The sequence below is a fragment of the Eupeodes corollae genome, chromosome 1 (genome assembly GCF_945859685.1).
Source record: "Eupeodes corollae chromosome 1, idEupCoro1.1, whole genome shotgun sequence".
NCBI lineage: Eukaryota > Metazoa > Arthropoda > Insecta > Diptera > Syrphidae > Eupeodes > Eupeodes corollae.
In genome coordinates this window covers 115,551,763-115,573,768 of record NC_079147.1, presented here as the reverse complement: position 1 = coordinate 115,573,768, position 22,006 = coordinate 115,551,763, and the positions used below count along the sequence as shown (strand labels likewise).

The window sequence follows — 22,006 nt, the reverse complement described above, 5'->3', positions numbered from 1 at the left end:
AAAACCAAACGATCTTACACTAAATCGTTTTAAAAATGTATGCAAACGTCTACTTAACATTTTATTTTAACGGTACTCTTGAATAGACAAACTGTTAATCGGAGCAAATGTCAAAATCGGCAAAGAAAACAAAAACCGAATATTAATTAAGCGCTTACATGTGTCCTTTTTGCGTTGTTTATCGTTGTATATCTTAATGCAGTTAATCGTTGTATACTTTAATGCAGTTAAGTGATTGAAAAATTTGTTTAATGAAATATTTAGTATTATAATTTATAAAATAACCAAATAATAAACCTCAATTCAACTTTCACTACGAAAAAACAACAAAAGTATGTTTAAGAATAAAAGCCAAATATTAATGACACTCACTGTAAATAAAATAAAATTGCTTTATACAAAACATTGCTTGCGATTGCATTGAAACAAACAAAAAATGTGCATAAAATAAAACGTGGTCTAAGAGCATATATTTAAAAAGACAAAAACTTGGCCAAATAAAATTGTTAAGAGAATTAGAATAGATTTAAGGTTTTTGGTCAGCGGAAATAGCTACAAAGGTTTTAAATTGATGACAGCTATTTATCCGCAAAGAATTAGACAAGTAGGCATAAAAACACGTGAAAGCGTTGATAAATACCATAACGACGGTTCCTAAACATCATCCGGTTATGGACGTGACTTCTGACTGCTTTGCACTTTTTTGAGCTCTTTCCGGTAATATGTCCGGAAATTATTTATCTATTTCATAGATGTCTTACGAGTATGGTCGATATTTGGATATATTTCTTCTAATTTTTGAATTGAACGGTCGTGTCCTTGATTTTTCATAATCCTGTTGCTATAATCAGGAATCTAATATAGCTCCAGAAATCTGGAATCTGGAATTCCTCATTCATTATTATTAAAAACAAATCCGCAAAATTAATGTGTACTCCAATTTTTTTAAATAAGCTGTTTTACAGATATTCAAAATATCGGCACAAGTTGATGAACCTGAACTAATATAGAAATTATTTTGATTTTATACAGTTAAATCTTTGCGAAAAATATGTAAAAGCTGAAGGCCTTTATATAGTAGGTAGTTGTTTTTCTGCACAACAGAAAGCCAACTCAACACTAATCTTTAGAAACATATAAATAATTGGTATCAGTCTATATTAAAGTTATTCTCATTCCTTGAATTTGCAAAATTTGATGTTTAACTGACAATAAATTCTATTAAAATAAATTTTGAAAGAAATTCTCACTATCTAACCAAATTTTTATTTTATGGTTAAATAATCAACTTTAGTATTAATGGATTCTAAAATCAGAAAAGAAATACAAAGACTAACAGTTTTATTAATTTTTCATCTTTTCCACAATGAGACTTTTGTAGAACGTTTATTATTTAAGGGAGAAGAGCACAGTTGCACAAAATCAGTTTTCGAAAAAATTTTGATTGCTTTATTTTTAAAAAGAGTTTTGAAAAAAAGTAAAAGAAAACATCAACGAAATACCCAGAAACTATTAAGCTTCTTTGGGTACTTTCTTTGTCATGATTGTTTTTTGTTACTGTAAATGCTTAAAGACAGTCCGCGATGCAAGATTAAAATCAGTTAAATCATTGGTTAGGCACACATTTCATCAGTTTCATCTAACCCCACACTGAAAACCTAAGCTTAAATTGACCTTAAGCTTTAAACCTTCGTAGATTTTTTAGCGTTATATGACACTTGTCAGATATTTTGTAACATATAATTTTTTAAAGAAAACATTTATCTCTTCCGAAAGATTAAAATTTCCTTAATTTAAATCGAAATCTCTTTTTCATCTTAATGTCAATGTGTTATATCTTTTAATGTTTTAACCTGCTGAAGTTCTAACAAATTAAAAATCATCCTTCTTTATATGCAGGGTTTCTTATTTTTTGTTTCGAAAGTAGTTATAACTAAATGAAACAGGATACATTTTTGATGAACATTTTATTTCATTATAAAGTTTAGACTTGGCAATTAACTGTTCAAAATAATACAATTTGAATCGTTTCCTTGGGGAGGTAAGCAGCATGGGATTCTTTTGAAGTAGGAAGTTTTAATCCAATATAACTTGAGTAATGTTGGTTTTTAATGTTTATCTAAAGTTCGGTGATTGTACACGGTTTTTCTTGAAGAACCACAAAAAAATATCTAACGATGTCAAGTCCTATGACTTGTATGGCCAAAAGACGTCATTAAAACTTTAAACTATGCGACTAGGAAATATCACTCAAAAAAAAACTAATAATTGTAAGGTGTTGCTTTTAATAATTGTCAATCAACAACTAAAAATCGGTTATCATTATCATTATATTACTCCGAATTGACGGCAAGAGTACTAAAACTTAGGCGACAAAGTTTAATGACGGATTTGTGTAGAACAGTTAAAAACAAGCATTTTTTACTATGGGAGGGGGGTCTATCTCCCCCCGTTTAGGCGGGAGGGGCAGTTAAAAAAACATGTACGTTAAATGGAAAACAATTATTAAATAATATTGGTAGAACCTACAACTAAGTTTTATAAAGTACTTTGTAGTGCATGACAAAGTACTGGATCTATTACGTAAGAAGTAAGAAAAACTGTAATAAGTTATATGATAGCATACAAATAATGTTAGCTTACAGTTAGTACTTTGTTGCATAACCATTGTTTTTTATGACTGCTTCGCATCTACGTGGCATCGAGTCCACTAAAACCTGACACCTCTCGACTGGTATTGCGTTCCACGAATCACACAAATTTTTTTCTACTATTCTTTCGAATTCTTGGGTTTTGGGGTTAAGGTCGGGGGATTGAGCGGGCCACTCCATAACGGATAACTTCTTCTGCGCAAACCATGATTTTGCATTTTTGACGTATGCTTTAGGTCATAGTCTTGTTGGTATACCCAAACCAACGGCATTTCGTCTTCAGCATAGGGTAACATAACCTCTTCGAGAATTTTCACATAGTCGTTTGCAACCCTTATACCCCCGATAAGATAAATAGGCCCGACCCCGTAAAAGCAAGCCCATATCATAATTTTTCCTCCACCATGCTTCACTGTTTTCATAGTGTACCGTGTATCGATTTCTGCATTTTAGGGTCTTGTCACATATTCCCGACGACCCTTGGACCCAAAAAGGACGACCTTGCTTTCATCGCTCCACAGAACATTCCTCCATTTCTCTTTTGCCTAATCTATATGCGTTTTAACAAACTCCATTCTCTTGGCCACATGCCGTTTCGTCAAGAATGGTACCTTGCGTGGACTTTGGGCTGGTAACTTTACTTATAAAAGATGTCTTCGTATTGTTACACGGTTAATAGACAGTTGAAGTCCATTTCTTATTTTCCAAGAGCCTATGAAAGGGTTCTGTTTTGCTAACTGGATATTTTTTTGTCAGTTCTTTCAGTAGTCATCGTTTTTGGGCCTCGCGTTTTCGGTTAATTTTGCCATTTTAAGGCGTTACATTTTTTATTTTTGAGCTAATATTTATTAATTTTTTTATTTTTTTTTTGTATAGTGTTTTTAACACTTTTTAATTATAAAATCAAAAGCACTGCTATTTTTGTGAACACTCTTTATCCAGAGAGTTTGAAATAAATGATGTTCACCGGGAAAAGTATGGTATAACTTCAAGCTAAAAGTCTCTAATATGAATACAAAATACCGTTTGATGCAAGTTACATGGTAATTTTTTTTGTAAGAAATTCCATTATTTAAATAATTGACAATCTAATAAAATGTGACCAGCACTGCTATTTTTATGAACACAACTGTAAGTATGTAAGGGGGTCATGCTGCCCCCTTGCAACCCCCTACTTGGGCTCACTATAGGATTTGGAGTGGTTGCGAGTTTGGGTATATGCAAAGTACTTTTTGCATTTGAGCACTAAAATCAAAGAAATCCAAAAAAACAAGTATGGCAACACTGACCAAAAAACAGGGAAAAAATGACAAAATCAACCATTTTTGTTTGTTTTGTATGTAAAAAGTGTACTTTAAAAATTAATTAAAAATAGAAATAAATGTTTCCTCGCTCTAAAATTGCTATAGTTATTATTTATTTGCACATATCTATCAAATGAAAATAACCGCGAGTCGAAATACTTGCTGCGGTAATGGAAAGTTGAGCCTTCATTTGCAGTCAACTATTCTTTAAACGTGAATTTTAAAAAAATGCAACTATGTAGTTATTTTTTTAAGTTTCATGAATTTCAAATTCAGAACTTTACTTCACAAACCTCTACTTTAAGTTCATAATACAAAAACTACTACTTCCAAATACATTACTGCCTACAAAACACTCCTCAGGCAAGGAACAAGTCTAGCACAATTTGTATTTTGTACTGTAATGAAATGCTACTTATTTCTTTTACAAACAGACAAGGAACCCTTTAACACAAAACATTAAATAAAGCTGTGCAGAAAATAAATAAATCATAGAGTAATAAAGTTCAACTTTCAGTTGAATGAACAGACATGATCAAATGTCATTTGACAGAAGTAGACTTGACTTCTGACTGGCCAATCAAATGCCTTAAGCACTATTCACATGAGCACGACCAACGAATGAACGAATATTCGTCGATTTTGACATTTCTTTTACATGAGAGTTTTTAATTTGTCGCGAATGAAGTTTGACTTTGACAATTGTTTTTTTTTGTGTAATTCATTATTGTGTTTTGTTTTGAAAACAAACGATTGAGAAAATGCGAAAGATGTCATGTGAATAAATTTAATGCGGAAAATTGAAGGAAAATATGTTTCCTTAATAATACTACTAGAAAAATATGCAGACAATTTCTTTACATATTTAAGGATGTGAAAGTAAACATTTGACTACATTTTGAGCTTGGTAAAGAACAACTTGGTTGCCAAACGAGCCACAGCCGAACACCTTTCACCATCGAAACCAAAACAAAAATGATTTTTGTAGGTTAAGTACGCGCGATTATTTTATTCTTCGCGAGTGTCGATAATGTGGAACACGAATAAAGTTTGACAGTTCGTATCAACTACAAAACTCACATTTTGTTATTCATTTTTCGCTCATGTAAATACTGCTTTACATTCAAGTCCCTTATGTCGTCTGAACCTGCACAATTTTTTGGCAGATGGCCTATCAGATGCTAGATGCTACAAACTTGCCTTACTTTCAAGTCTTTCATGTCGTCTGAACCTGCCCAATCACAATATTTGGAATCTACCAAAATAATAAAAGTATAGGACTAAACATACATAATGTACATACATTTTTTTTTACTTGGTTAAAAATTTAATATTCCTAATGGATGGGGATTTAAGTTAATTTAAACCGAAAATAATTAAATTTGCGGGGGTTTCTATACACACCTTTTTAATTCATTGAAACTTAAGGGTCGTATTACAATAATGTTTGTATTCTTTAATGTTTACTTCATATCACTATCGACTAACATCACTACTTAAACCAGTTAGAATATTCTATAAGAACTCATGGCAGTAAGCCGTATGGTCTCTGTATAGAATTTTAACAATGCCTTCAAGTTGTTAAGAAAATAAATCTATACTTATCTTCTATTTGTTATGTTCACATTTAAATTTAATTGCATGCATTGAAAAGTATACAATAATTTTGTGTAACAGTTAATTTAATTAATTTATTTATAATTAAATCGCTGTTGCCTTATTCATTTTTTCCTTGTAATATACCTAAAAGATTGGCTAGCGCTAACTCTGTATTTATATTTAACACGATTCTTTGTTCCAAAAGCATTCACCTTAGAAATTGAAAGTTGCAAAAAACTAGATAACTATTTGTATTGGAATTATGATATTTGAAAACTCCTCAGGGGTAGTTACCGATTGTAGATAAAACTCTATATATATATACATTTATATAGCTATCAGTATGCCAACAAAATGCACACTTTGATAAAAGGGGAAGGCGCGCAACTAAACAGGAAACAGTGTCTGTTTTGTTTTTTCTTTCTTGCTCTCAAGCTATCTGATGTTTGTGCATGGAATATATAATATCGTGTATGTTACTGACTAAGTGAAAATAATATTTTGTCCACATGAGTTCTTGTTCGCTTTGTTGGATTTGAATTCTTTTATTGTATTGCTTTTTTTTATAGGTACACGCAAATACACTACAGATTAGCAAATTGAATACTAGTTGCGGGGATTGTGCAGAATATAGAAACTTTATAAACACTAGGAGTTAAAAACTTATTTTTTGTTTAGATAATTTCAAACAAATTGAAAAGATTAGAGCGATTGAGTAATAAACAATTTTTTCGGCCACTAGATGATCCCTGATTATTTATTTGTGTTAAACACAAATTTTAATAAGTTCAGAACTTTTGTTAAGTGCAAGACGCAGTTAACATTGTGTTAACGGTGATTTTTTAAGAGCTTGAGAACTTTAAAAAAAAAAAAAACGCATAAAATTTGCAAAATCTCATCGATTCTTTATTTGAAACGTTAGATTGGTCCATGACATTTACTTTTTGAAGATAATTTCATTTAAATGTTGACCGCGGCTGCGTCTTAGGTGGTCCATTCGGAAAGTCCAATTTTGGGTAACTTTTTCGAGCATTTCGGCCGGAATAGCCCGAATTTCTTCGGAAATGTTGTCTTCCAAAGCTGGAATAGTTGCTGGCTTATTTGTGTAGACTTTAGACTTGACGTAGCCCCACAAAAAATAGTCTAAAGGCGTCAAATCGCATGATCTTGGTGGCCAACTTACCGGTCCATTCCTTGAGATGAATTGTTCTCCGAAGTTTTCCCTCAAAATGGCCATAGAATCGCGAGCTGTGTAGCATGTAGCGCCATCTTGCTGAAACCACATGTCAACCAAGTTCAGTTCTTCCATTTTTGGCAACAAAAAGTTTGTTAGCATTGAACGATAGCGATCGCCATTCACCGTAACGTTGCGTCCAACAGCATTTTTGAAAAAATACGGTCCAATGATTCTACCAGCGTACAAACCACACCAAACAGTGCATTTTTCGGGATGCATGGGCAGTTCTTGAACGGCTCCTGGTTGCTCTTCACTGCAAATGCGGCAATTTTGCTTATTTACGTAGCCATTCAACCAGAAATGAGCCTCATCGCTGAACAAAATTTGTCGAGAAAAAAGCGGATTTTCTGCCAACTTTTCTAGGGCCCATTCACTGAAAATTCGACGTTGTGGCAGATCGTTCGGCTTCAGTTCTTGCACGAGCTGTATTTTATACGGTTTTACACCAAGATCTTTGCGTAAAATCTTCCATGTGGTCGAATAACACAAACCCAATTGCTGCGAACGGCGACGAATCGACATTTCACGGTCTTCAGCAACACTCTCAGAAACAGACGCAATATTCTCTTCTGTACGCATTCGTGTGGTTGGTTTAATGTGCAATAAAGTAAACTGAGTGCGAAACTTGGTCACAATCGCATTAATTGTTTGCTCACTTGGTCCATTATGTAGACCATAAATCGGACGTAAAGCGCGAAACACATTTCGAACCGAACACTGATTTTGGTAATAAAATTCAATGATTTTCAAGCGTTGCTCGTTAGTAAGTCTATTCATGATGAATGTCAAAGCATACTGAGCATCTTTCTCTTTGACACCATGTCTGAAATCCCGCGTGATCTGTCAAATACTAATGCATGAAAATCCTAACCTCAAAAAAATCACCCTTTATATAGCTTTGTGCAATAAAATGTGTTGCGTTTGATTATTTTTTTTTTATTTTCATTTTATCAACATTTTTTTTAAATAAGTAAAATAAGTAAGTTAGTAATATTTGTCTGTAAGTCCGCAGAACAACAGAGTTGCATGGAGTCGTAAAGTTTTTGGATTCTGTATTAGATTTAGACCGAGAGACTGAGCAGACCGCACCATAAGGTGAAATTATTACTATGGTTTTCCTTCTGTGTGCTTTGAGTCCCTATTTTATTGGAATATCCTTATTTGAGTGGCATCTCACCGTCTGCGTATCAACGCATAATATTTTGTAGATTGTAGGATCAACTCCATAGAAAAATAGGATTAACCTCTTAATAAAATAAAGAAAATGTTTATAAAATAAAAATGACAAAATTAAACATGTTAATTTTATTCCAAATTGAATATACATACTTGAAAAATCACTACTACATATTTCATTGGTCATTGTAGCTGGAGATACAATTTTGCCAGAAATACCTTTTAAATATATTTGCATACGTGAATAGTAAGTGCATATACCTTCCTACGCTAATAAAATAAATAAATTGGGTGGCGCAAAAGTTCGTTGAGAACAAGGGCTAAGTGACTTACAACTCTCAACCATTCATGTGTGCGATCGAATTATGAATTTATGGACAAAATTGTTGCTCTTGAAAACATACATATTTATTAAAACCAATAAGATGCATGATAAGTGATTACTAAAAGTTCCACTTAACAAACTGTGATGATGTAAATTTACCTGAAAAAGTTGAACTTTTGTTCTTTAGATGTAGACTTTATTTTAGAATAGTCTTTAAAAAATATTAATAACGAAAAAAAGAAACAAACGTACAAAAAAAATAAAAACTATTACTTAAAAGAGAAATACCTATTTTATCTTTTTATTTCAAAGTTTAACATCTATAGAAATTGAAAACCGAACTCAATTCACCCACTAAATATTTACAAGAAAATGGGATTTCTTTACTTTCGATTTCCTCTTTTCCTTTCCTATATACACATATTCTACAAGTTTCCGGTGTGGCTACAATTCCAATATCTGTTGACTTGGTAACCTTGTTCAAGGGCATTCTTGATTGTAAATTCTACCAAACAAACAAAATTGGTGTAAATAGAGTTTCATTATTAAATTTAATTATTTATTATACCTTGAGAAGATCAAATTCATCAAATAACCACAAGATAATTTCAATTGAAGCAATTTGAATCCTGTTAATTTTTGTTCAATAATCGTTCGCACTTTGGCTTCATGAAATGTTTGGCCATCTAAAACTATAGATATTTAAACATTAATCAAAATTAACAATATCTACCGTAATAACTCTTCTTCAACCAAAAAATATACAATAGGTCAGGGATTAACTAAACACTTAGGAATCACTAAGGACCTTTTTAACACAATCAATTTGAGGTGATGCTGGTTTTGCAGAACATACAATAATATAAATGAACTAAACTATGAATATTTCAATTCTCAATAACAAATAAATTATTGTTTAGTTTTTTTTCGATCTGCCGATTGTGAACCAAAGAATATCAAAGAACATTATAAATAAGAAAATTCACTCGCAATGACGTCACGATTCAGTCGACCAGAACTGTCAAGAATACCTTGTATTCTTTATACCATGGATCGAACCCAAGACCTCTGGCTTGACAGTCCAACGCACTAACCATCATGCTTCGGATACTTCGTACGCTTAATTCAATTTATTCCTGAATTCCTTTCTATTTTGATCAGTTTTTCTTAAATTCGGACATTTTTATATTATACAAATAAACATGGGTTTTAAAAGAGAATAATAGAAGCTTTAACCACCAAGAACATGAAAAGATATTTTGTATCAAGTTTCCACCATTAGACCATATATCTGTTTAGAGTAGGTAACTGTAGAATAGTTTAATTAAAAAATAATAATTTCATTTCTTTAGTCCCATTTAACTATAGTCTTATATCATTTAAATAGTATGTACTTATAAATTCTTTATTTTACTTGCGTGCATATTCGTGATTCAAGGTGAACTATTTACAGAATTTATGAATTTATATATATAAATCCTGCGATTTTGGACTTGTATTTGTAACATTTCGTCTGTGTGTCTGGAAAGTGATATTTAGCCCTAATGAACTGAAGGATTTTTGTTAAAAGTTTCAGGTTTCTAGCTGACGTCTTAGGAGGACAATATAATTGTATCGTAGGGAATATCTGGTCTTAAACAAACAAACATCTGGAAAAATTTTAGTATCTACATACATAATACGAGTATCTCTAAACATTTTTCTAAAATGAAAATCACAACATACATACTTTAAATTTTAGCTATTTTCTAAATCCATATGATTTCTGACTTTCGGATATTTTAAATAAATAAGTCTGTTTTTTTTGCGGGCTAACACATGACGCTAGACGTGTTAAAATGCATAGGTTGTAATAAAAATGAATTTATATTTAAGTAGTCAACAAAATGACAAAACTTCTTCGAAAGTTAAATGCTAAGCTAAGTGAATTTGCGTTATTTTCTGCACAACCATTTTTTTTCTTCATATATACTCGCACTTTATTACTTTTTTAAAATCTTTGTAAGAACGATCCGAATTAATGATATTCCCCTTGAATTTATAAAAACAAATCAAATAAAGAATAGGTTGTTTTTCACTCATAAACTGTGATACAAATTCTAGATACTTTATCAAATGATGCGGAGTGTTGGCGTTTTGTAAATTCTTATATGACAAGAAACAATGGTTTCCGTCGATTTAGGCACACAATATTTTTTAAGTTCAATAAACATATGAAAAAGACCTACGAAATGTTGTAGAAATATGAGGTATATTTAGATAGCTATATAAAAAGCACAAAGTCAGTAGTTTTTGTATTCGTATTCACAGACTTAGGTATATAATACATTATGTGAATTTGCCCACAAACGGAAGAAATAAAGAGTTCAAGTGTTTTTTATTTAATGGAGCATCTTAGATGCTTATGTGACATAAGTTATGACTTACAAACTAAAGTACGTACCTATTTAAGAAGGCACAACAATACATATATTCTTTTTAGTTTTCTACTTTAGTCTTAAACTGAAATATGTACTGTATTGCGTAGAAACTTCTTGTACAAGTACAAGTAACTTGTCAGTGACCTAAAAACGGATGTTGGCTTGTTTATGTAAAAAGAAATAGTGCTACTTATAATTGCTAAGTTTATAAATATGTACGAGTTCAAACAATGTCTTCTTGTTTGTAGTTCATTAAGACAGTTTTTAAAGGTTAGAATACTACAATTACATATATATAAGTTAGTACCTAGTCCGGTTGTAACTTTGCTGTTTTTTTTTAAACTGAGCTTTCATAACTGAATCAAATATTAAATGCAGAAATTTAAAAAAGTATTCTTATAGGGTTTTACAAGGATAAATTCATATTTCTTTTAAAAATTGATTTGTTTAGTTGCGTATGGAACACGATTGGAATGGTCCTTTTTTGTCTTTGAATTAGAGTAACTTCGTGTACGTGCTTACAAGAGCGGTAGAGCTGTCAGATTCCCAGCTAATTTTATTTTTAAAATTGTATTAGAATTGATGCAAAGAAGGTTAAATCTGCCGAAAAATGTAGATCTGCAGATTTTATCTTAAATCAAAAAAAAATAAAATAAAATAAAAATAAAAATAATATATTGCTATTGCTTTCATGGAGAAATATACGAAATTGTTTCGAAACTTTGCGAAATTGTTTTGAAACTTTGCTTTCTTCCAGAAAATGAGAAAGAATATATCAAGAATTTTCTAGTTTTTTGGACGTAGTTTTTTCGGACTCAATTTTCGGGAGTCTATCGCTATCAGTCTGCTTACTCGGAGCTTGGAGCTGATGCTTGAAAATATTTTGATTTTAAAGAATTCAACGAAACTTTAAAATTGTAGAGAGAAAAATGTTTGCTTCTTGAATTTAAAGAAATAAGTGCATTTAAGTACATAATTTTTATTGAATATAAAATAAAAACAAACTAAGGCAAACAAATAAGCTGGGAAGAAACTTTTGTGTGGCAGTCACAAATTACACTTTTCGGAATCTCTTTTCACTTCAGTTCTCAAGAGATTCAAAGCGTTTATATTAATAGATATGAAACGTGCATTGTGTTTTCTAATTAGCCTTTAGTTTAACAAAAGTGTAATTTTTGCTGTTTTTGGGACATTTATATAAACTTCAAAATATAGATTTCTTTAATTTGTTACGATCTTAAATGTTTTATTCAACAGAAAATCAATTTTGAAAGAAATATATTGCCCCGCTGCAATACCTGCAAAATAAATTTTTCTCAAAAATTTAAATGCGAAAATGACGTTTTCGATCATGAAAAATCATCATCAGTTTGAAAACTTGACCATCGACAAGAGCTTGCATTGAAAGACAAGATTAATGAAATCTGTTGATTAAGTTCTTGAGAAAATTTGAAAACAAAATAACGGCTTTATGAGGGGTACCCTTCTGGAGCAATACCAAAATATGTTTTTCTTGTAGAAAGAAGCTCAATTAAGAAAAAAATTAGAGAAAGTTCTAAAAAAATCTATCGGTTCATTTTTGAAAAAAAAAATCGAATTTTCGAATTTAAAATAAATAAATAAATTGGGTGGCGCAACAGAACTAGAGCCGAGTGACTAACAACTCTCAACCAAAGCACTTTTCATGACAAGAATTACTCTTCGAGAATTTGTCTATTCCTCGCAAGAGGCAGTACCGGTGAAAAAACCTTTAGTTGGCATAGGCAGGGATCGAACCCAAGACCTCTCGCATGACGGTCCATCGCTAACCATTATGCCACGGGTACTACGAATTCGAATTTACATCAACAAATTTGTATGGGGATCGCTGTTATTTTTGATATTAAAAATGACAAAAAACGCCGTAAGCTAATGGGCTTAGTTTCAATCAGCACAAGGGTTTAAGCTTTAGGGGCCAGGACAGACAGACAGAGGATAAGATGGAATGAAGGGACCCACTTTTTCTACCATCGTAATGTCATGTTTGATTCAAATTTTCTTACGAATGCAAAACTTGCCATATAAATACATAGTTCCTACATATGTGTCGGAAGTAAAAATCGCTTCAATGTTCACTATTTATGTGCGTACAAATTAAAATGGAATAGTTTTCATACCTTCGCTGAGAAAATTTTTATAATTGTAAACAACTATTCTAACTAACTACATCTATAAATAAATGAATATTTATACAATAATTCAATTGGAAAATAAAATATAACATTTAACAAGTTAGAATAATGAAAGTAGGTTTCCCGAATGCGTCTACGCTTACCTATTAACATTTTAAAAAGTTTTATAAAATGTATTTGAATAAATTAACAAAATTTTGAATTATTTTTTTAGCCATCCACAACTGGCATGGTGAAGTGCGTTACGGTTTACCATTGGATGTTGGCGATTCTGTTGAAATCTTAGAAGAATGTGGTGAGTGGTATCGTGGAACATGTCCACGAAAATCAAGAGCTGTGGGATTGTTTCCCAAATCCTATATTCACATAAAAGATCTTTCAAAAATCGATCCCGTTGTAAGTGAATGCACTCAAGTCCTACGAGAGTGGTATGAAATATGGAAAAAGTTATATGTGGTAATAAATTGAATTATATTTTTAAAAAATAAATATTATCCGTTTTTGATCCATTTGCTTCACAGGATAGAGAAACATACAAATTCAATACGTTACTTAAAGTGATGCGTTCAATACTAGAAAGTCGAAAGGAATTGCTTGGTGCTACTCTTACACAGGATCAGACTCTTGAACTACAAATGATTGTGGTGTCTAAAATCGATTGGGGAAATCGGTAAGTGTTAATTTTTAGCTACAGATAATCGAAAGGTTTTGTAGTAATAATTTAACTTCTAAGTACGTACGTTATTTTCGGGCTTTTTAAATATTCTATTAAATTTATTTACAACTACTCGTTGATCGCTGATCGAAGGCGCGATAATTCTCCTATTTTTTCGAATTTTGTATTATCTTAACCATTCAGATACCCCAAAATGTCATACTCATAGAATTCAAGTCGGCAACTTCAAAATGAGGTAAAACTCCGATGTACTTAAGCTGCTTTCACATATCTTATGGGCTCGTTACTTACTAACTTATTACAACAACCCACATGCGTCTCAAGCCAGCTTGGTCCCTAACTAGCTGCCTCCAATTTCGCACTTAATTTGGTTGTGGTCCTTACCCACTTGCATGCGCGATCTGAGTTGCAATCTTTCTATTCTGCATTGCGCCGTCCTTCGGGATTGAATTCAAAGACTCCTGGCCGGATGCCCATTCGCTCTTTATAACCCAGCTATTAAGTCTTTGGACTTTTATTCTTTTGATCATATCACTGTCACTGATACGTTTTATATTCGGGACCGATGGAAAAATATTTCTCTCAAAACATTCTAAGACGTTTTAATCACATGCCTCACCGCCATAAATGAGAACCGGGTAGATGAGTGTCTTGTATGTAGATGGTGACTAAGTTGCTCAAGAGAAGACTTCACTACTCAATTGTCTACTAAGTCCAAAGAAGCAGCGATTTACAAGAAATATTCTTTGTTTGATTTCATCGCTAGTGCTCAACTACCTCAGAGTTATAGCTGTCCACAGTGACGTTTTGTCCAAGTAGTCGTCGTGCACTGTCCTTTCTTGATGACACCATATACTTGGCTTCCCCTCATTGAATGCTGAACCCATCTTTTCCTCTCAATACTGAAAAACCACTGACATCACGCGAGATCTCTTCCGACATTGTCATTCTTCCCAAACAAACAAGCTTGAAACGGATTAAAAAACTAAACATTCCTCTGTAAAGTTAATTTCTATATATACTGTCATACTCGGATTTGAAATTGATGAAAACTTGATGGTATCGATTTGAAGTCTGTGGCTATATCCCATGATCAGCCGTAATATGAATATTTGTCGAATGATGAACTATCCTAGTCTGAAGCCACATGAAGGCTTGAGAATTCGATGTCCAGGAATCAGTTTAGAGGGTCATGAGGCATGTATTCTTCCAAAAATGTATTTTGCATATGAGTCATTGCCAGGTGCTTTGAATAATTAGGCAGTGATGACTTTAGCTCTAACAGCTTTGTTGAACTTCAGATGACATATAGCTATAATCACTTTGTCGAGGTCGGATAGGCGAAATTGTTTGTCTACATCGTCTTCTTGAGCTTGGTGAATAATTTTTAATGTCTTACGTAAACCACCGGTAAGACCTTAAGTTATATTACTTCTGTTCAAAATATTAGGATGAAGTGAAGTAGTTGACTTTTGGCACATGTGGTTAAGGAATACGGAGCTCCGTCTGGGTAGAATTAGATAACCTAATTGTCTTATTATTTTGAATTTATTTAAATACAATAGCTACAAAACTATAATATATTTAAAACTAGTAAAAAATTACAAAAGAGATCGAAACGAAAGGCAATAAGAAAGAGCATTTAATAATAACTCAAAACTTCAAACCTTTATGCTGTTCAAAATTGAAACGAAAGTATTTGCATATACAATATTCTTGGGAATTCCTTACAATTTGTTGAGCTATATTTCACTTGTGATGGTTTTAACAGCTTTCATTTAAGAAAGCTAAAGATGTTTAACAGTTACACCAGAGATGATTGATGTCGATGTGCCTGTATTTCAAAATTCAAATCTTTTTAGTTTTCCTGCATTGTATGAGTTTTACAATTTTGGCAACGTAAAAAAACAACACTGAAACAAGATTGACTATAATAAACCAGATTTGATATTGTTGTATTTGACAATAAGAATTGTAGCAAAAATATCTTACTGTTTTTATCGATTACTGTTAATAAAATACATTCATACATACATCCTTAATCCTAAAGTCAAACTTTATATTACCAAATAGAGAACTTTTTAATTTCAACGGACCAAGCTAGTGGTTCAAAAGAATCTACTAGAAATAAAGTAAAAAAGAAATACTTTCTAATTGCGTCACGAGAAAAGGAGCAGTTAAAAAATCAAAGTTGTATGTTAAGTGGAAAAATCTTTTTCGCTTTCTAAAGATTCGGGGCTTTGAGCTCCGAATATCTTATGAAAAAGTAGTTTACATCAAAATCTAATAATATTAATGAAAAACAGTTTTTGGAATTGCACAATATAATTTTTTTTGATACATAAAAAAGAATACTTCAAAAATCAAGATCGCACCAATCAAGGTTTGGTTTTTATATATTTTGTTCACTTGTTTTGTTTTCATGTATTTGGTTTTTGTATAGTTCTTTTCCATGTAATCGACTTCTATATATTTGGTGTTGGTATATTTGACTGTCGCATCTTTAATTGTTCTTACCTTTGGTAATTCGTAACTTTTGAATTTGTGTATTTGCTTTTCCCAGCTTTGTCTTTAACTTAATCCGTCTTAACTTTGTTATTATTGCCAACAACAAAAAAGAAATTAGGAAATCACAAGCTTTTATTTAATTCAAAATATAATTGTTAACCAATTAATTAAGTTACAAACAACTTTAAAATAAAATGTTTTGATGCGCTTACTTAATTTTGATTATAATATTGCATAAATTGATAGAAATGAACTTATTTTAAGAAAAAACAATTATAGTTTGTTTTTGTTTTTTAACCAATCGAATAGTTTAATTATACAATTATTATGTATCTAATCATTGACATGCGTAAATGGCTAAGCATTGTTATACTTTTATGATAGTTTCAAAAAATGGCGTTTTTATTCAATCGTCTAAAACAGTCTTTTGTCTTTAATTTTAGTAAAATTTCGTTACTTATTAAGAAAAAAAAATATTGATTTATTCATTTAAATGATAAGTTAAATTTATACTGGAATTGTTTACGTTTCATAATCTATGTTTCAGTTTCCTTGCTGAATTTATCTACTTGTGGATAAATTGGATGCATTTCCAATGTAGATGGAGCTGATGGAGTCCTGTTGCAATCAATCTTACTGCAAAGATCCTGCAACATATCTGTATAAGATTTTGTGTTCAAATTTTGTCCTAAAAAGTGCAAAATTAAGAAATCCCCAATCTAAATTAAAAAAAAAGTTTAAAAGTTTAAAAAAAATGTTAAGTAAACGTTAAATAATTGTTTACATCAATACTGCGAACTAGTCCTTCAATTTCTTTGCCAGTTCCATCGCGATATCTTCGCTTTAAAACAGTTTCACGAGTAGTAGGCATCGAAATAAGCACAAACGAGTACAGTAAAGCTGCTGCAGAAATTACAGAAAGAATGATAAACCAGAACCTTGAACGAGAAAATTAAAAATTAGTAAAATACTTTACGAGATTATTAGCTTTGCATACCATAAAAATATATAAATCTTCTCATTTAAAATGTTCAAAGCCAAAACACAAAGAGTATCGTGTTTCTGTGGTGATCCACCTGGACCATACTTATGGAATGTACATTTAGTCAATCTAGGAAATATTTCAATCATCGGATCATATCGATTCTCTTGATTCATATTCGAAAACTTAATAACTTCTGTGCCGTATGTCATAAATGCACCTCCAAGGAATTTGTCCACCATAAATATGTTAAGTATAACATTTACGAAATTTAGACATTCACAGAAAAAGTATCCAAAAGAATATCCATTGTGACTGTTGAGGCTATCGATAAAATATTGAACTATTCTATTTTGTCGTTCCTTTCGATAATCTTCTGGTATTGTGATCATTCCACGGAGACCTTCGGTAATCATACGCATTTTGCCATCTTCGAGATTTTTCCATATCCAATGAGGTACATAAAACATTAATCCCTAATAAATAAAATAAGTTAGCATACAATTTTATAAGATAATTCACTTATATAATATATATACCTGGAAGAATAAGACAAATGGAACCCATTGATAGTAACTGTGATATCTCTTCTCTTCGCCATATTCATTTCCCAAGCCGTGGCTGGCAACGTCAGTGCCGATTTGCCTATGTTGTTGACCCGGTATAGTATACGTGTATGTTATCCAGCAAAAAGTGTTAATCACATGCATTGGAATTGATCCATCGTTGATGCAGTTTATTGGATCACCTGAAAAAAAATGTAAGAAAAAGAAAAATTATAAAACTTATGTTTTCACGTTTAATAGTTCTATATTTTTGTTAAGAAAGGACTCTTTTCTTAAGTTTACATTTAGTGCATTGAACTTTGACCTCAAAGATTTGGTTAAATTTAAATTTAAATTTTTTTTGTTTAAAAGTTGCTTCACTGGCTGTTTAGGCTTGTATCGAATTAACATGGTTTATCAGATCTGACGAATTGCTCTTCAAACTAAAATATCTTTTAGCTATTTTTTCTGATTTTGATAATTTGAGCGCATAATGAAACATTATTCAAGACTAAACTAAGTGCTGCAGTGTATTTTATTCAAAATGAAAAAAAAAATAATAACAAAACGTGTTTTATTTTCGAACTTTGGACTTTCGATTAATATGAAAATCGAAACCAAAACTTTTACATTACAGAATTGCTTTTCCAAATTATCGATCGCAGAGACACCAATAATAAAACTAACAACTACTCGTATGAAGTAAAACGACGAATTGAAGCACTTAAATTTCGTGACTTAAAAATATAGGTTACGTTTTCTTCCAATTAACACTTTTAAACTACATAAATACAATGCATTTTTTTTCTGAAGAAAGTATAAGTATTATATTTATTTTTAACTACAAAAGAAAAACCACTAAACAAAATTTAACATTTTTTCTTTGACATGAAATTATTAATGTCTAAAAACCGACCAAGTCTCTGTAGATGAACGACGTATAGAAATGTATGAACATTTATTCGAGTCGTTAGAAAAAAGAAGATTATTCTTGTTGACATCTACTTTTATTCTGATTGTAAATGGAAATTTATAATTAAGGTTTGATATTTATGTGTACTGCACAGAATTAAATGAGGTTTTCTTGTATTCTTAACTATACATTTTTAATTGAGGAAAAAAGATACATTTGAATTTATGAGTACATACAATTTTTTAACCAAATAAATAAGGCCACTATTAATTTTAATTCATGTGTCATTATGAGCGACAAAAAAACTTACATATTTTACTAATTTGTACTTATTTCAAATGTGTATTATTTTTGGGCAACAATATCTATCTTATTTTAATACTTATGACAATACTAAAAGACATTGCTCACCTATACTAAAATTCGTATGTTCTCCTGTTAAACATACTTTTGCCAGAAGCAGTTTATTGTAAATTACACCTCTCGTTAAATTGCAACTTATAATAAATAATTTGTGGTTTTCAAACTTAAAAAGAAAATTAATCTTAAACTTTGGAAAAACAGAGAAAAATAAATTAAATTGCATTCGAATCTTAATTTTGAAGCAAGTGAACCTTTTATTTTCTTGAAATGATTTCATTGTTTCTATTTAAACTTGAACATTAAAAAAATGCATAAATGGTTAAGAATATAAAGCCAACAACTAAAGATCATTTTCGCATGTCAATTTAAATGTTAGGTTCTTGACCTAGAAGTTCATATTTAGTAACGAATTTGATATGCTGAAAAATGCCCAGAGCGAAGCAAGAACATTTTCTGTTAAAACAAAATAAGCTAATAACTTATGGTTTCCATTTCAATTTCTTTTAATTAATTTATGTCGCTACTCAAATTAAAAATTATCATGAATTAAAAAAACTGCTTTGAATGTATGTATGTAAATACAAAACTGAATATAAAGAACACAGTACGCTACATTTAATTGCGTATTGCTTTTTTGAAATAAAAATCATATATCAAAGTCTGAAAGTCTTAAACTTAAATTTTGATAAATAAAATAAAATAAAAAGCTTGCAAAATTCTAACTTAGTAAGCTCCACAATTTAATTTGAATGGAAGAAAGAAGGAATAATCAGATCATTTTCTTATGTTTAAAATTGTGTAGGCACCTAATTTTTCATTATTTACTAAGACTGAGCAGAAGATTAAAAAAATTAGTTTTCATGTGAGCAGAAGATCAACATTCCAAACATTTCTTTTTTGTCCAGTTAGGTTATGTTTGTTATAGAATATGTTTAAAATATTAAGTCATACAAAAAATATGGTGTAGCATATTGTTTTTTTTTTCTGTTTAATTCAATAGTTTTAATGCTTCTTGTTTTATTGGTGTCAGTGCCGTCAGGTGTTGAGAAGAAGTAAAGAATTCTTACTAAACGTTGGGAGATAGAATTAAATAGTTTTCTATCTGAATTCCCAAACTAAAAAGATCAAATGTGCCTATTTTCAACACAATCAATAAAGAATTGGTCAAACACAATCAACAATAAAAATATTTTCTGTTTCGGACTTAACCCTACTTTTTTTTATTTTCTTTTTTTTTTTGAGCCTCTGTACACTTCTAAAACAAGTTTTTTTTTTGGCTTGGCTTGGCACAGTATAGGATTTGTGGTGGGTGCGAAGTTGGTTTTATGCAAAGTACTTTTTGCATTTGAACACTAGAATACATAAAATCTCTTTTTTGTTTTTCAAGAATTTTTTTTAAATTTATAAATAATTAAAAAAAATTAAATAAAAAAAGTAAAGAACTGGCAAAATCAAATATCTTTGCATGTTTATGTAAAAAAGTGAATTTTGAAAATGAATTTTAATTAAAAATAAATGTTTCCTCGCTCTAAAATTGCGATAATTATTACATATTTATTTGCAGATATCTATACAAAAAACGCTTATTAAAATTCGTGTTGCGGTAAAGAAAAGAAAAGAGCCAAATATTTTCTTTATTTTAAATTTTTTTTTCAAAATTTCACCCACTAATAAATTAGTTTTAAAAAATAACTCACCAATTAAGTTGTTTGCTGTAACAATAATGCAGCAGACAAAAAGTATTGCTGTTGTCATTCGATAATGGCATCGAAATACCATGTTATCTATTATTGCTCTATCCAAAAGATATCTTATTTTTACGAAGCCGGAAACGGCAGATACCATTCCAATCACTGCCATATTGTTTGTTTATTTGTTTTAACAAATTTTAATTTTCTGTAAAGTAAACAAAAATTAAACAAAATTATTTATATTTTCTTCCACAACAATCACAGACGAAATTCGAAGAAATAAACAACACTTTTATGTAGGTAGTTATTATTTTTGGTTTATGAAACTCATTAGATACATATGTATGTAGGTACGACTAAATTGTTCTCAGTTCAAGATTAATCAAAATTAAAATAGGCACGTTACGTATGTTTAAGTGTCCAATTTATTCTAATCTATGTATATTTTTGTTTGTTTTCTTTTTGTTCATTTCGTATGCAAAACTTAAAAGAAAAAAGAGAAAAACAAATTTTTAATGAAGCGAGAAATCCGTATTTGTAAATGTAAATTTTCTTTGTTTTTATTTTCTATATTTTTCAATATTTTTTGTTTATAAAACAAAAATGCATACTTTCAATATTTATGTACATATGTATGTATTTAAGAATAGCTACACCCGACACTTCACGAGTTCAACCAAAACCCGACTCAATTGCTAATTTTCATCACTTATAACACCACACTGGATTACACTCAAATTGATGTATATAAATAAATACATAGATATGTACAAAGGTACAGTGCGTATGAGTTACGAGAGTATTTTTATGTACATGATTCACTGACACAAGGGTTATTTAAATAAGCATAATCTTGTCCGGCGGGAAAATATATATCATAATTTGTAGGTATGTATTTTTTTTCATACGACACATATTTACATTTTTCTCTTTTAAAATATCACAATGTTCACAATTATTTGAGCTATCAGCTTCAGCACCACGTATCCAGTTTTACAATTCGGTGGTTGAGACTTGAGATACATAAAAATTCAAAAGGTAAAACTGGTTTTTCAAGATTCATGCGCTTGCCATGCAGGTATTTTTTTGTTTGAATAAATTTCAAAAATAAAAGAAAAAGAAATACCTAGAATCGAATAATGAGTCAACCTTTAAGGAAAGTACATTCTGTGTTTGAATATAATAAAATAATTAATATTTTGCAGATATCTTACATAAAACTAAGATTATTTTTAGTTAAATGTCAAAAAAAAGAGAAGACAAAAATGATTCAGCCGTGAAGGCGACACAAATTAACTGGTAAAATAAAATTATTGCAGCTGCTTAGTGATGTTAGACCCGATATCCGAACCAGCAAGGAAAGACTAAACACTAAACCTATAAAAGTATTCAATCCAAGCCACTGACACTGAGAGTTGAGACTGAGACCGAACAACCGGCTGAAA

General features: G+C 30.7%; 2 protein-coding genes and 1 long non-coding RNA gene across 6 annotated transcripts in view; 1 reads left to right on the top strand and 2 right to left on the bottom strand.

Moving 5' to 3' along the window:
- LOC129943357 (dedicator of cytokinesis protein 3) overlaps positions 1–22,006 on the top strand; it is a 49,554-nt gene that overhangs the window by 2,999 nt on the left and 24,549 nt on the right. For both annotated transcript variants that reach the window (XM_056052738.1, XM_056052737.1), the window contains exons 2-3: positions 13,098–13,339; positions 13,405–13,553. In XM_056052738.1, the coding sequence (XP_055908713.1) occupies positions 13,098–13,339; positions 13,405–13,553 (391 nt within the window). The remainder of the gene's footprint in view (positions 1–13,097; positions 13,340–13,404; positions 13,554–22,006) is intronic.
- LOC129943359 (uncharacterized) lies at positions 8,566–9,045 on the bottom strand. The gene is made up of 2 exons (XR_008781227.1): positions 8,861–9,045; positions 8,566–8,797 (listed from the first exon to the last, which is right to left on the bottom strand). It is a non-coding gene; the product is annotated as an uncharacterized LOC129943359 (long non-coding RNA).
- LOC129943358 (innexin inx3) lies at positions 16,182–21,932 on the bottom strand. Of its 3 annotated transcripts, none has more exons than XM_056052740.1 (6): positions 21,688–21,932; positions 20,568–20,766; positions 17,589–17,797; positions 17,065–17,525; positions 16,852–17,005; positions 16,182–16,786 (listed from the first exon to the last, which is right to left on the bottom strand). In XM_056052740.1, the coding sequence occupies exons 2-6, from the start codon at positions 20,728–20,730 to the stop codon at positions 16,604–16,606; spliced, it is 1,170 nt and encodes a 389-aa protein (XP_055908715.1). In that variant the 5' UTR covers positions 20,731–20,766; positions 21,688–21,932; the 3' UTR covers positions 16,182–16,603. The 3 variants fall into 3 exon arrangements, with proteins under 3 accessions (XP_055908715.1, XP_055908714.1, XP_055908716.1); XM_056052739.1 differs by having other exon boundaries at positions 21,776–21,932; XM_056052741.1 differs by lacking the exon at positions 21,688–21,932 and adding an exon at positions 21,173–21,387.